Below are 15,624 nucleotides of genomic sequence, written 5' to 3' on the forward strand. Positions count from 1 at the left end.
TTATCTCACTCTATGTTTGCTTTCAGGGCCTGGCACCTTAAGTGTTCTGCCATATATATTAAGAGAGAAGTTCATTTGCCTTTGTGAATTTGGTGGGTAGGATTTAAAATCACAAGACATTTTGCAGTAGCATGTTGGTGGGTATTGGACATAAAATTTTAAATCATTAATATTTTTATTTTATTGTTTTTAAATTGGAAATAACACAAAAGTAAAACTTTCCATAATTTCTCCATGGTAGGCTCTATGTGGAATTCTGCAGGAAAAGAGTCTGGGTAGGTGAATTTGGTCAGAAGACAAGAGTTGGCTTCTTGGTTTTTCTCCTCACCAGCTACATGATTTGAACATGTAGCTGGTGAGGAGAATTTCTCTGAGTACAATTTCTCTGAGTACTGGTTTTCCCATTTGTAAAATGGGCATGAGGTCTACCATACCTCTTATAGGATGGTAAGAACCAAACATACTAATGTATTCCAAAGTGCTTTATAAATGGTGGAACACTCGGCAGATAGATTATAGAGGGGTTTGGGGAAATGTCTGTGTCATATTTTATTCAAAGTAATAGTGAAAGGAAATCTAGGGGAAGGGAGTGTGGGAGAGAGAAAGAAATTTATATACAGTAAAGTTCTTAAGTGATGAAAACTCGATAGTTCAAAATAAAAGAATAGAGGAGCTGAAAACTCATCTGTGTTGTTGCTGATAAGCTGAATGCTGAGGGTTGTATATTTTCCTTACAACTCAATTTTACAAAAAAGTTAAAAATAAAATACCCTCAGGTGAATAAATTTTTCCATTGAGAAATTTTATCTTTAGAAACTTTAATAGTTTGTTCCTCACCTGTAAAGTAGCTGTCATATCAATGTTCTACTTTAGAGTTTTTCTCCATTTTAGTCAATTTCTGCTGGACATGGCAAATTTAGAGGAGATGAAAGTCAGGCATGCTAAAATATTTTTAATCTGATCCCTTATATTATTCTTATGTAGCCAGAATCCCTGAAAAGTCCCTGGTAATTATACTTTTGCCTAGTGAAAGAGAAGACATGAACTATTAGTTCATTCTGGGACATCAAATGATTCAGATCTTAAGAGCACCTTGAGAGAATGGGATCTAGGACAGATAAGTCTTGGCTGCAAGAAGTGAGATCATTAGAAGTTCAGAATCTGAGGTAATACAGAGGGCCCACCTGAATCCATTATGACTGACTAGAGGGACACAAGAGACCTTTAGAAAATAATGTTGCCAAAAGGAGAAGGAAAGATAATTCTAAGTGGAAGGCTGTAAGATAAAGGAAGGTATATTTTCCTCATAGTTTTGCCTAGAGCCAGTCCTAGGTCTTGGTGCTGGGAAAGAAGACTTGAGGACCCAGCATTGGAAGGATATACGTGTGCCAGTGTTACTTAAGAGGGAAGAATGAAAAAAATCAAGAGGTTGGAAAGTTAGGATTAAAAATCTAAAAGGAGATAATTTTTTTTTATAATGTGAAGAGAGAAAATATAGGCAAATTAGAAGACAAAATGTGAGAAGGGGTTTATAAATTTGAGGAGAGGACACAGTCTTTGTATAGGAACTGGACTTTGTCATCCATCAAGGAATTATTTAAAAATGCAAGTATTTTTATCTCTATTTTTGTAACTGTTCTGAATTTGGCACTTTAAAGTATACTTTTATAACCAGGAAAATACAAGTTAAATTGTGTGACACTAGAAACATATAGTTCTTAATGAATGTCAAAGAAAAATGCTAGTATCACCTCCATGACCTCCTCTTCCACTTTATTTTCAAGAGTCTATCACAAAGCAAGTCAGTGGGAAGAATAGTCTATAAGAGGAAGAAGTTAGGAATCTGCTAATGGAGAAACAAATGTTATACAAGAAGAAAAACAAAAATATAGTAAAAATATTAAAGTTGAGTGAGGATTACTGAGGAAATTTATTATAAAAGTATATAGTAGACTAGAAAGTGAGAAAAGAATTTCAAGCAACTATGCAGTCTATGAAATAAAATGACAATGGAAAAAACTACATGTTGACCTGACTTCAAAAAAGGGAAGACGGAATCTTTCATTTTTGAGGTGACTTTCCTAAAATTGTTCTTAGAGTTAATGTTCTCTCTTTTTTGTAAAATCGAATGTCAGAAATTTGGACTGTTGGGGGTTATCTAACTGTCTTAATTTTATGGGGTCCCTGTGAGCTCAAGGAACTTGTCTAGAGTCACACAGTGAATATAAAAACTCAAAGTTAGATCCTTCCCCAAAAATGGATCTGTTCTTTCCATTACCTCCTGCTGCTTCTCTGTTACTCCTAAATTGAGTTTCCTTTCCCAATATTCTCTAATTCCTGCTCAGAGTTCAGCCCACCAACAAAGGAGGTAATTGTTAATTGCTAAGGAGGCCTTAGATATTGCTGGGTTTTTTTTTAATATTAGTGGTAACACCAATTCTCAATTATATTGAAAAAAATGAATACTAAAGGAGTGTGAAAAAATACATTAGGCACCAACAGCAATGTTAGGTAATAGAGAAAATCAATTAGATGCAGTCGCTACCCTGCTGGGCTTATAATTTAACTCTAAAAAATAATGGAAAAATAAACATACATTCCACTGGAGATGGTTAGCAACAGGGAGGCTCACTTAATGAGATGCTAGTTAATGACAGGAAACAGAGTCCTGGGACAGCAAAGAGACTGCAAGCTTAAAGACTAGATAGTGCAAGATAAGAATTTATCTTTCATTAAGAAGATAGGTTCTAAATAGGCATTTCAAGAAGTAACTGTAAGTCTGTATAGAAGTGGAATCTAATTCCAAACTTATGATCTAAAGAAGGAAAATTATCTTCAACTGTTTATTTTCTGTTGTAACTGTTCAGCTAGTGGATCACACTTTAGCTCACTTGATGATAGACCTAGTTTTTCTATCACAGACATTCCCACAACTTGATAAACTTCTAACATTGGGTCAAATTTGACACTTCCTCCTTAATCCTCACCTTGCTCATGTAACTTTCCCTCATAGAGGCTAAAAAAAAAATGAAGACTTAGCTTGAAAATTTTGGAGCAGGTTGGTCCATGCAGTAAAATTTTTTTTTGATTAAAACAACTTAGAATTAAACTTGAATCCCACATTTAATTCTGAATCAGATTAAAATGAACTAGGTCTTGCACAATTCACTCAACTACATGGTCAAATGTTCCAGGCTCTTCTCCCACTTCTGGATCTGTACCATTTACTCCTTTAATTCCTTTTAGTTGTTCTAAAATTTTAGATCTACTTGTTTATAATGGTTCCTGGCACATAGCAGACATGACCATTTTATAGTTTAGTCAATCAAAAAGTCAATGAGATAAAGATGTTTTAGAAATGGCAGTCCAGTAATGTGTTGTTTTCATAAACATCATAGAAAGTTTAACAATCTTCAAAATGTATTATAATCTGTAAATATGGATTTCAGAAAATTGTCTTGATCTGAGTTTTCAGATGGGTCATTTATGTGGATGGCAGTGTTGACTAGCAGAAAGCCCAATTAACTGAGGACTCTGTGCCACTTTTGTTTCCTTGTTTTGGGGGTGAAACTAAGGTTTATTCCAGATCTACAATATCAGACTCTTATTTCTGAATATAAATAACCAAGTAACAGTCATCCTTGGCTTATGAGACAATGCAAAAAGTAAAGAATAGAAGAGGAAGGAAAATAATGTATACTTTATATTTGAAAAGGCAAAGTTATCTTCAAGTTTGTAATAAAAAGTTATGATTCTAGGTTATAATTCAACGTTTGAATGACTTTTAATGCTGTTATAGGCTGAACTAATAAAGGTATAGTACTGCAATCAAAGAAAGCTAGTAATCCATTTCTGTAGCAGTTTGGCTACAGACTCAGTGGTTAACTGTGCAGGTGCTGAAGCCAGGCTCCCTGGGTCCAAATATCAGCTCCTCCATTTAGTGCCTTATGGAATGAAGGCTTATTTAGTCTGTTTAAGATTCTAATTTCCCATCTGCAAGAGGAAATGAGGTGATTATATTAAGTGAGATAATGCATGTTAAGGGTTTAACATAGCATCTTGCACATTCTCAGCAGTCAGTAAATATTAGCTATTATCATTTGGAGTACTTTAGTGAATTTTGATACCAATTATAAGAATACCACTTGACAACAAGAATTCATTCATCCTGGGGAAGATATTTAGAAATCATATTAAACAGGGAATTGCTGAAGGAACTGGCCCTGGTACCCAGAAGGAGGGAGGACTTTGTCTCTATTCAAATACTTTAGAATTTTCCTGTGGAAGGGGAGACTAAACTAAGACAAATGAGTGTTAGTCATGAGAAGGAAGATATCACCTAGACATGAGCAAAAAAAATGTCACATTCTGAGTTGTCTAATAATGAAGAAGTCTCATGAAATAGTGAACTTCTAGTCACTGGAAGCATTCAAGTACAGGCTACATAACCATATTGCAGAGATGTTTTCCCTAACTCTTGATGTATCAGTCATTTTGGACTTCTTTCTTTTCCTGGAATATTCATTCCACCCTCTTTCCCGTCTGTGGGTCTTCACCCATATGTTTCCTCTGCTTAAAAGACTCCCACTTCTTTCTCACACTCCACCCAACACATGTATCCTTTCTTCTGCCTGGCCTTTTCTCATCTTTTAGGTTTTAGATTCAGCTCCCGTCACTTTATCTTCCTTCTTGGCTTCCTGTGACTTAGCATTTGATTATAATTTTTTTTAATGTTTCCCTTTGTCAAAAGACTGAAAATTGTAATTGCTCCAACCTCAATGCCTGGTACACAGTAGGTGCTCAATAATTTTTAACTGTATTAATGAATGTATAAGCCTTATATAAATGATTACTGTAGTGTGTATCAAACTAAGTTTCCTTAAGATTCTCCAAGACTATGATTTCATGGAGGGAAATGGAAAAATCTTCATCCTAAACATTTTACTTTTAATTATTTTCAGAGTTAAGCAAAAGAATCCCCATTGAAATTTGGAAATTGTACTGATATTCAGTATCCTTCATTTCAGACACAACCAACTTCAAACACTCTAGTGCAAGGAAAACAAACTCAAATGTCTATAAGGGCAAGACAGATAATGTGACTATGTGAAGTAGGCCAAGCATAAGACAGTACGAAATGATGACATTTATGATTAAGACTAGAAACTGAGTATCCTATTTAAAGGCATTCAAGTAATAGTCATTTCCTCAAATTTTTAAATCTGCATTATAACATTAAAGTTCAACTGTATCTTGTTTTCTTATTTACTTTTAGTGAAAATGATAAGATAATATAATAAAAATAGTGCCCTCAAATGGAATCAGGTGGACTAACAATTATTAGAATAAGGGGTTCTGACAAAGTGTGAATGACCTAAATTTGAAATTATGTGCTTTGTGAAGATTTTCCAGAAAACTAGATTTGAAAGGTTTTCAAAGATTTGAAACAATAGTTCTCAGCAAATGCAGAGGCAAATGTTACTAGGTAATTCAATTGAGTTACAAAGTACTACAGCTCAGCTCTACATGAAAATTTTGGAGTGAATTTACATTTGGCTCATTCAAGGAATTTCTTAAGATTTAAACCTAGAATTTTGAGCAGATGACTTCACTGACTTCAAGGTCACTGAAATGTACCCTCTTATCATTAATTCTCCAAACCTTACCACCTGCATGCAACAGGCTAGAGTTCCTGCATATAAAATATGGTTTTTTTAATCTCTTATTGGTCTTTTATCTCTTCTTATTTCCTGTCTTTAAAAACTTGGTTCTAGATTTTCAAAAAGAATTACTTTTAAAATAATTTGAAAAATTCCAATTTTAAAATCATTTCAAATTTAAAGAAAAGTTGCAAGAACAGTACAAATATATTTTTTCTAGAACTAGTGGAGACTGATGCCTCATTACCTCATAGTTTAGAGTGCACATTTCACAAACAAGGACATCCTCCAACATAACCCAATACCAACATCAAATCCTTAGACCCAGTTTAAGCTTCACCAATTCTCTCAATCATGTTCTTTATAGCAAAACAGTCCAGTTCAGAATCATGTTCTGCATCTATTTTCACATCTTTAGTCTCCTTCAGTCTGTAGCAGATCGGTAGTCTTTCCTTGACTTTCATGACCCTGATACATTTTGAATATTGAAGACCATTTCTTTTGTGAAGTATCTGTTGTATTGTAGAGTATCTGTTTTGTAGAGACTCGGTTATTCATCTCTGGAAGGAATAACACAGACATGATGCTCTGTTCTTCGTATTGCATCACATTAGATAGTGCAAGATGTCAATTTGTCCCATTTTATGGGGAAATACTTTGAGATAATGTACACATTCCATTCCTCATAAACTTTCAATTTATCTACCTGTTTCCTTATGCATTTATTTGTATCTACATAGATTCATGGATCCCTAGTTTATTCAGTTAGATAATAATCTTTTACTATCATAATGTCCTTTAATGTTTAATGTGGGCCAGTGGGTCAGAACTGATGATCTATCTATCTGTCTGTCTATGTGTCTTTGTGTCTATATACATATGTTCTATAGCTCTATTCGGGCTCAGAAACAGTGACATCCCAATAACAACAAGCACACTTAGTTCTCATCTACTAAAAGAAGCTAGTGTTTCTTGAAAATCGGTATTTTCAGGACTGGGACAGAGAAAGTACACAATGAGGCAGAAACAACTTGTAGAACCGGAAAGAAGGAAAGATACAAATAAGCTATACATACACATATATAGCTATATTTCATGAACCAGCAGTTCATACTCATATCTTTAGTTCTAACTCAACACTAGAAGGTTCATTCTAGTTTCCTCCTTTTCCATGTTTATAATTTCCGTGATGGTTAGTGAGAAACCTGGCTCCTCTAATGGGGGATGTATTTACTTTTTAATCAACCTTCCTGATTGCCTGTTCCTCACCCTGCACAGACACCCTCCTGACCCTAGTTGGGTTCTCACACTCCGTGTCTGCCTGCTGCACTGCAGGTGTCCTCTTCACTTTGCTAGGGATCCACCTCCCTCACTGGGTCACTATGATGCCCCGAGTCCTAGTGTGGACTTTCTTTGGTGGGCCCCTAAGGACTTTTGGGCACTGAATTTTCTAGAAAGGGGAAAGTGTATAAAAAGAGAACAGAATGGGACATCTCAATGGAAAATATACCCTGGAGAAATAAAAAGAGACAAGTGTCATGGTCACTAAGGAACTGTAAATTACTCAGTGTGCATATACCCTTAGATGTCAAGAAGGCAGAGGGTATGGAATGGAATGCCAGTGAGCTATAGAGGCACTGTGAGATAATTAAAATATTAGCAAGAATATGAAACTCTAAAAAACTTTTTTCCCAAAGTTTTCAAGTAGCCCCAGTGTCTATATGTATATAGAATCAATATTTTAGCCCTTTCTACAAACAAACAAAAAAAGTCATGGTTCATCAGTTTAGTATTTGGATCCTTGACATTGGATTTTTTTCTAGGTCATTTATGATAATATTTAGAATGGTGTTGAGAGAAATCCTGCCGCTATGAAAATTTAAATTTTGTTCATTTCTTGCTTTTGTGATTAGCTTGTCAACCTTAACATTCCTGAGATCACAGTGTGGAGGGCTTTGGATTTATTATCCTTCTAAAGTGCACTATGCAGAAATGTTCTCCAAACCTCTCTGACCTAAAATCATCGGGGAAATCTTGTGATAATAGATTGTTTATGGGCTTTCTGTCATTTTTACCTATAACTGAGTCTAAATTACCTTAACCTACTCTGATATAGATTACATTTTTGTCTGGGTTTAAATCATGTCTAAAATTAATTTCAAAATTTATCAAAACATCCTCATGAAACTATCAAATTAGATCAACCAAAAGATAACTTAAAGATATTCCATGACATATGTCCCTTATTTGAATGTTAATGTAAATTTGTGTTGATGCAGTTGATCTCAGTTGCTCACTGAATTCTCATGAGGTTGCTATGGAAAATGAATAGATGTTCCTAAAAGTAGCTATGGGGCACTAAACCTGCTCAGATGAATATATTCTTAAAAGAATAACTATGGCTTAAAATATAAAACCAATCAATCCACAAACATTAACTGTTTTTAACCTTGATTTTTTATAGTCTATATTTCAAATGAGTCACAAAGTATAAAAATGGTACCTTGTATTTAGGATCTTTGAAGAAGGCTCAGATTTTCAAATATACTGAGACTAGGTGAGAATAATAATACATCTTATATTTCTATCACACTTGTTTTTTTCCAGTATACTTTCTGTAATACTTTCTTACTTATTCCTCAGAACAGTATGATATATATACACTTTTTTAAAATGCCAGAGTAAGTATCTTGGTGTTCAGATCCTTGTACCCTGCTCTACTTCCCAACTGGGTATGTAGCCCAGAGAATAAAAAGGCAGTTGGATCAGATCAAGGCTTCTTAGTCTCTTCTGTGCTATGGATGTCTTTGGCAGCCTGGTGAAATCTGTGGCCCATCTAAGAATAATGATTTTAAATCAATAAAATCAATAAGGTTATAAATAAAACCGATTATACTGAAATTCAGTTATTAAGGTATTAAAAACAAGTTTATGATATGGTAATACTTTTTTATTATAGTATTAAATAAATAAGAAGATAGATAAATAAATATAGGTGAATTCAGAAGTGCTGTAATTTTAATACTACAATGAGGGTAAACAGTACTTTGAGGTCTCTGCAGCACACTAATATGATTTGAAAATATCTGTGGTTTCTGTTGGTGACAAAGTCACAGGTACTTCTAATAATATGTGATTCATTGCCTATATTCATTGTTAATGGAAGTGCTAAATTTCATTCATAAGCTAGAGAAAATTCAAATGTAATTTTTTTTTCTATCAAAGTTTACAATTGCTCTGAATTCTGTTCATTAGATGATTTCTAAGGAGCTTTCCAATAAAAATATTTCAAGACTTCGTAAACAATCCTGCTAGTTAGGTAGAGTGGCTTGCCTTTAGAATTCCATGTATGGTCCATGGACTGTTGGTATGCCTTTAGAATTCTATGTGTGGTCCATGGACCCATATATTAAGTTCCTTTTCTAAAGGACGGTTTTGCTCTTCCGTGTTTGGTCCATGGACAGCAGCAGCAACAGCATCTACCTGGAGCTGTTAGAAAGAAATACAGTACCTCCAGCCAGCCTCAGATCTGCTGAATCCACATCTACAAGTTTCCAAGATCCTTAGGCAATTTAGTATGCACCTTAATACTTGAGCAGTGTTGTTATAGACTAGGCTGTTAAGCCTGTTTGGGAGCTCTTAAGCCATGATTAAACCAAGTACCTTAGGATTTGCCAGATCTACAGTCAACTACCTCCATTTTAAAAAAATTGTCTTTAGACTCAAAGTCTAAGAATTTCATGACAGATTGCTGCCAGCAAGAAGGTCAATGCTGATAGAGACATTTAGAGATTTTCATGGAAAATTTGGGCTAAGAGTTACTTAAGGATCAACATTTGAAAGGGTCTAGATTGTTTTGGAGAATTGAAGAGCCCCAGGCAGTAGCTTGAGATTTGGCAGAAGCAAATTGTCTCTGAAAAATGGGGGAGGAATAAGAACAAGTCTGACTGCATAAGCAGACAGAAACATCGTTCAAGTTTAACTTTAGGTATAAGCAAAGTTTGTTCTGTATGGTTTGGCTTGAGTACTATAACTGTTTGAATATCACAGTTAATGTTCTTGTGAATACATGTTTTTCACTGCTCTGGAACCAATTTTATAGGTGTGTAAAATATTAAGCAGTTAGTGTCTTATGAACTGACTCATGTTTATATGGAGAGGAAAGCTGCTCCTGAAGTGTCTCACAGTGAAATTCTCTAGTAGAAATTCCAACGCAATATATGTCGAACATCTGTTTTGTACCAGTGGAAATTCAAGGATGAATTAGATACTGTTCTTGCCAGAAAAGAATTGCCAGTTTATTTCGTGAGCCAGGTAAAAAAATTATTGATGATAAAAGTATAAGTTCTATGATAGAAACAGACACAAAGCACTATTTATAGTGGTTTGGAAGGGGTTGCATAGAACCTTACATTCCTGTTTACTCATTTACTTGTTGATTCAACCATTCGTTCATTCATTTGTTCACCGATGTTTATTGAGCCATTATCCAATGTCACACACTAAGCTTCATGCCTGAGCATAGAATGATGACACTGGAAGTGATAAGATATGTCCAGGTTGAAATTATGTTGGGTTTCGTATGCCCTGTTTAGCATGTTGAGCGTTATCCAACAAACAAGTGGGAAACTTTAAAGGATTTTCAAGTAGGAAGTTCCTGATCTTTTGTTGCATTTTTAAGATCATCACTCTTGGAGAAGTCATGAAAGGTGACTAGAAAGGGGGCTTCAGAAGGTCACTTTAAGGTTTTAAACCTGGAAAAATCCTTCTTGTATTTATTTCAAGTTCTCTTGCATTTTAAAAACCTCACATTCCTTTCTTATTAATAATATTTACAGGCAAATATCTGGCTTGTGTTAGAATTTTATAGTATAATGTACTTCTTGTCAAGTTTTGGGTTCAGCAATATAATTAACATTTTTTCTATCATTACTTTGCAGCTTTGGACACTTGTCTTGATTTTATGGCCAGTTATTATTTTCATAATTTTGGCTATTACTCGGACCAAATTTCCTCCAAGAGCAAAACCAACTTGTAAGTAAATGAAATTTATTTGTTTCCCTAACTTTTGGATGCTGGTTAAAATTTATTTGGCTACCATTTTAGTGTTTTATTCTGAAATTTATTTTTGAGGGTAGTTTTTCCACTTGGAAGTATTTGTGTAAACACTTAGTATGGTTTTTCCCCAGTCTTTTGAATTAGTAAGAAATTGGGCCTATAAGATTTATCTAGAAAAATTTAAAGTATGTAGGAGCCAGAATATGTTTTAATCTTTAACTGTAAAATTTTGAGTCATTTATTAATCTCGTAAATCTCACCAGGGTGTGTATAACACAAACAAGCAGCCATCTCAAGCTAGATCCTCCTTTTACTTTGTGTCATAGCAGAAGCCATAGCCTGGAATTTGATCAACTGAACTAATGAAATCCAGAGTACCACAAAAATCTCATCTCTCTGCAGGACTAATATTTGAATGGTGCAAATGTATCAACACATTTAGTTTAAAAGAAGATTGTTTTCCAGTTAGTGCTGTTTCAGTTACATTTAGTCATTACCAAGTTGAAAAATGGGGACAGTGTCCAACTCAGTTCATGATTCCTTTTGGATTTAGAATGGAAATGCAGAAGAGACTCAGAAGTCTTCAGAATTGTGCAGGATGAACTTTTTAACTCCAAAGATTTGACCAATGTTGTTTTGCTTTTGTTTTTAAACTTTGGAGTCAGTTTTCTTACTAGAGAAGTAAAGTCAGGTCAGATGTTTCTGGTTTCACAAAGCCACCGTCTCCTAAAAATCTTGAAAATCAGATTTCTGAAAAATCAAATTGTGTTTCAGATGAATTATGGTAATTCACTATATAAAAGAATACTATGCTGACTTATTTGTAAAGAAAATAATGAACTGGTGGCTTTTTAAAATAAGCGCAGTGCTTTTCAGTCACCTAGTCCTAAGAAGTAAAATGAGAGCCATGGTGGAATCTACTTGAATCATACACAATATGATAATTCAAAAGAAAACATCAGTTAAATTATTGTGAAGCATTTAAATCCTTGGTGCTAGAGTAAATAATCCCTTACATTTGAATAACACCTTATCATTTCTAAAGGACTTTTGTACAAGTTATTATGTAAAGTTGTTGATAAGATTTGGTTAGGTTGTTTATAAAAACAGCATAATTTGTTCTCTTCATTTTATGTGTATTATTTGTTCTTTATAACAGATTAGTTCCACTGTATACTGTTCAAATTTATGTGTTCTTGTATATCTTAAGTAACATGGACTTCAGAAATAATGCATTCAGCACAAAAATTCAAATACCCTTTGAAGTATTCTGGCTAAAGATGCTAATTATCAATTTGCTAGCAATAGTGATAAAAGGAGTTTATTAGCTCCTTTCAACAACTTATTTCCACCAATTTCTTTGTTCTTAAGGATTTTTTCAGTTATATAAACTTCCTTTTCTAAAACTTCCAAGAGAGCAATATAAGTTGTGCGAGTGAATAGTCTTAAATTGGCTCCACCTGATAGGATTTAGAGATTCATGGGGAAAATCATGGAGTGCTCTTACAATCCCAGTAAATTACTAAGCAAAATGTGGAAAGACCATGTGACACAAGCCTCACAGACCTAATCTAAAAGCCTCTGCAAAAACACAATATCCAAAAGGAAATGAATAACCATTTTTTACTATGAACCTATTATTATACTCTAATAAATTTAGCTTTGAGGCAATTATCTTTATGTTTATGGGTAGGAGGGAACAAAATTAAGAAAAGTTCAAACACTAAAAGTATTTTTGCTATCTCTCAGACCCTATAAGACTCTGTCTGAAAAATAGTTTATTGGTTTGTTATTAGAAGTAAAGGAGACTCTCTCACTTTACACATGAGAATGCTGGGACTCAAGGAGATTTTAATTTGCCAAAATTCAATAATGTGGGATAAGAGAGAAAGGTATTGAAAGCTACCTTTGCTTATTCTTAGTCTGTGAGATTTGTGTTGTATCTTACCCTCTTATGCACAGACCCAAATATAAATTATGTCCAAGATTTCAACTCATAATCAACAGAAGTTAAAATGTGATTTTATAATTGGAGATGTAATGTAGAGAATCTAAAACTAGTATCAATGCAGCTATTTTTTTTTTCTCTTTTGTGGTAGAGAGGGAATAACTTCAAAATGACAGTTTAGATTTAGGTTTTTTAATTCTTTTTTATTGTTGTTTCTCTTTATTTCTCATATCTATTATAACAAAAGGTTAAAATGAGCTAATAATAATAATGATAAATATTTCTTGATCTCATATATATATATATATATATATATATATATAATGGCTGTATTATTCATTTCACAGTCGAGAAAACCAAGGCACAGAGAGAGATTAAGTAACTTGTCCAAGATTGCACAGTTAGTAAGTGGTGGTGTCAGAATATGAACCCAGACATTTTGGCTCCTAAATCTGGTTTTATGCTCCTGGACTGACATTCTTACACCTAGGAGTCAGTACTAACTTTTCATGTTTTATTATTTAGGCTTTGCAGAAAGCAGACTAAAAATTAGAAATTAAGAATATAAGCACCTTCTCTGTCTCTATCATGAAATCAAAAATATGAGGATTCTGATGTATGTATCAGAATTATACTAAATATTAGTTTTGAATGTAGAATGCTGCCTCTGTTTGACAAATTCTGCATGAATCATTGTGGTTCTGGTATCCTAGAAATTGGATCCTGCTTCACAGAGTAAAAATCCTTTTCAGGCTACAGTGGCTTCTTCAGTACTAGTTGGGCAATAGAGAAATGAAAATGAAACTCCAGACTACACCCCAGCTGAAACTCAGCGATGGTGAAAATGGGAGTTGTCATCCTGTGGGCATATTCTGCTCCCAGATTAGCCAGGCAGGTATGTAGGACTAATAAACCATTCAGAACAAACATAATCAGCCACTCAAAGGATTCCTTCATAGGCTTTCTGACTGATGGACATCTGGAGAGGTCTGGATTTTGGGGAAGTAAGGAAGCTGCTGCGGTCCCTGCCATGGTGAGCGCTGGTCCAGGGCAAAATGCTTACTTTTGGCACCGTCTGCCTTCACTTACTCCCTTTTGTGTTTCCACCAATAGTTTAGGTAACTTGTTCCTGCAAATAACAAGTCCCAGGTAAAGAAAGTTTCCCAAAGGCTGGCAGGCAGACCCAGATGCTTCTTATTCACACGGAGAAGAAATGGGCTGAGGCGCTGAGTTTGAAGTAGTTCCAACTTCTCATAATCCCTACGTGCAATGGCTTGTTGCGAGGCAAACTTTAAAGTCAAAATAGCATGCTTAGTAGCAAAAGCAAACTAAACCAAACCAAACGCCCAAATCGCGTTTAGACTAAGTCAAGCTATAATGTACAGTGAGTTACTTTTGTTTTCTTTTAACACATACATCCTCATGAAAGTGCAGGCAAGCAGTTCCCATCGCTGAGGAACCCACTACTTTTCAAGGACAGTAAGACGCTGCCATAACGAGACAAGTGGCCTCCAAAAAATGCAGTCTTGCTAAACAAGGAGTCACATTTTTATGAAGCTAATGAAAAACAGTATTTTTCAAGTGTGCAAAAATGTCACTAAAAGAATAATGGAAATTTTATTGTACAAATATGATAATACACTGAATTAAACCCCAACAATCTCTAGGCTGTCACTTTCTAATACCCCTGATCCCTCAGAAGATAAGAGATTTAGCCCATCCTGTGTCTGAAAGGGTTAACTGCTAACTGAATGATCTCCACATTTGTCTTATCACAAGGTTATACAGAATACCACCCATCCAGATGTGACTCAGGAGCTTTGGTGAATGCAAAGTTAGCATTCCTAGCACGTCTTTTGACCTCCAAAGCATGCTTTTTGTCTTCATGGATGCAATAAAAATATTAATAGGAGTGAACATTTATTGAAGACTTTGGCAAGCACTGAACTAAGTACTTTACATATGTTTCCTAAGGTAATGCTTACATCATCTCTTTGAACTATGTAATATGATCTTCCTATTTTAAAGATAATACAACTCAGGCATAGAAATGTTAAGTAATTTATCAATGTTCATATGGTTATTTTGTGCCCAGGCCTGGATTTTAACCACAGTTTCTCCACACGCCCTACCCCCATACAGTAGGTTTTTCCAGATCATGAGTGCCAATGATGGCACTCCAAAGGTCTGACTCATTTGAGTTTACAGCCTCCCCATTTTCTTCCTTATACCACCTGTTAGTGCTCTCAGACATCCAATGTGCTTGTAAAAGGAACTCAGTTGTTTTTTGTTTTTTGTTTTTTTTGTCAGCAGCTCTAGGGGAAAATGTGAGAAGAAAGATCAAAATTATTGATTAACTGGTGGCTTGTGGGATCCATGCATGTTGTTATACCTATGGTACCTGAATTGTTAAAAGGAAACTATTGTGCTATTTTATGTTGATAGAGCCTATAAGGCCTCTTACTGGTGAGGGTTGTGAAAATCAGAGGAGTGAGGTTTTCTTCTGGCCCTGCTCTTGTGGCTAATTTTTTGTGCAGTGTTTTTATGGAAGTGAAGACAAGTGCATGAGAACAGAATCCCGGAGTATACCATGCTCTCCAGCATACTCATGATTTAATCTTAATAGTTTAATAGTTTAATCTTAATAGTCCCTTAATAGGGACCCAAAGTAAATAATATACTTTTCAATGTCGATTGGCTAAAATTAATGTACGCTTTGTTCTGGGAAGCTCAGAATTCATCATCATTCGTCTTCTGCTGGGGATTGCCCCATCCAGTTTCTCCATTCTCAGGTGTGCCAGCAACACGAGGCAGTCTCTCAGGTTAGAAGCATGAGTCATCTTTGACTCCTCCCTTTCCTTCACCTCCCCAAACCATTATCCTTCAAATCAGAGTCCATTTTGTGAAATGCGTCCTGGAGTTAGCCCTTCTTTTTCCAACCTTCCTGCCACAGTTTGG

General features: G+C 34.9%; 1 protein-coding gene across 1 annotated transcript in view; it reads left to right on the top strand.

Moving 5' to 3' along the window:
• ABCA12 (ATP binding cassette subfamily A member 12) overlaps positions 1 to 15,624 on the top strand; it is a 155,389-nt gene that overhangs the window by 1,266 nt on the left and 138,499 nt on the right. Inside the window, exon 2 of the mRNA XM_010960050.3 lies at positions 10,601 to 10,694. Coding sequence (XP_010958352.1) covers positions 10,601 to 10,694 — 94 coding nt within the window. The remainder of the gene's footprint in view (positions 1 to 10,600; positions 10,695 to 15,624) is intronic.

The sequence above is a fragment of the Camelus bactrianus genome, chromosome 5 (genome assembly GCF_048773025.1).
Source record: "Camelus bactrianus isolate YW-2024 breed Bactrian camel chromosome 5, ASM4877302v1, whole genome shotgun sequence".
Classification (NCBI taxonomy): domain Eukaryota; kingdom Metazoa; phylum Chordata; class Mammalia; order Artiodactyla; family Camelidae; genus Camelus; species Camelus bactrianus.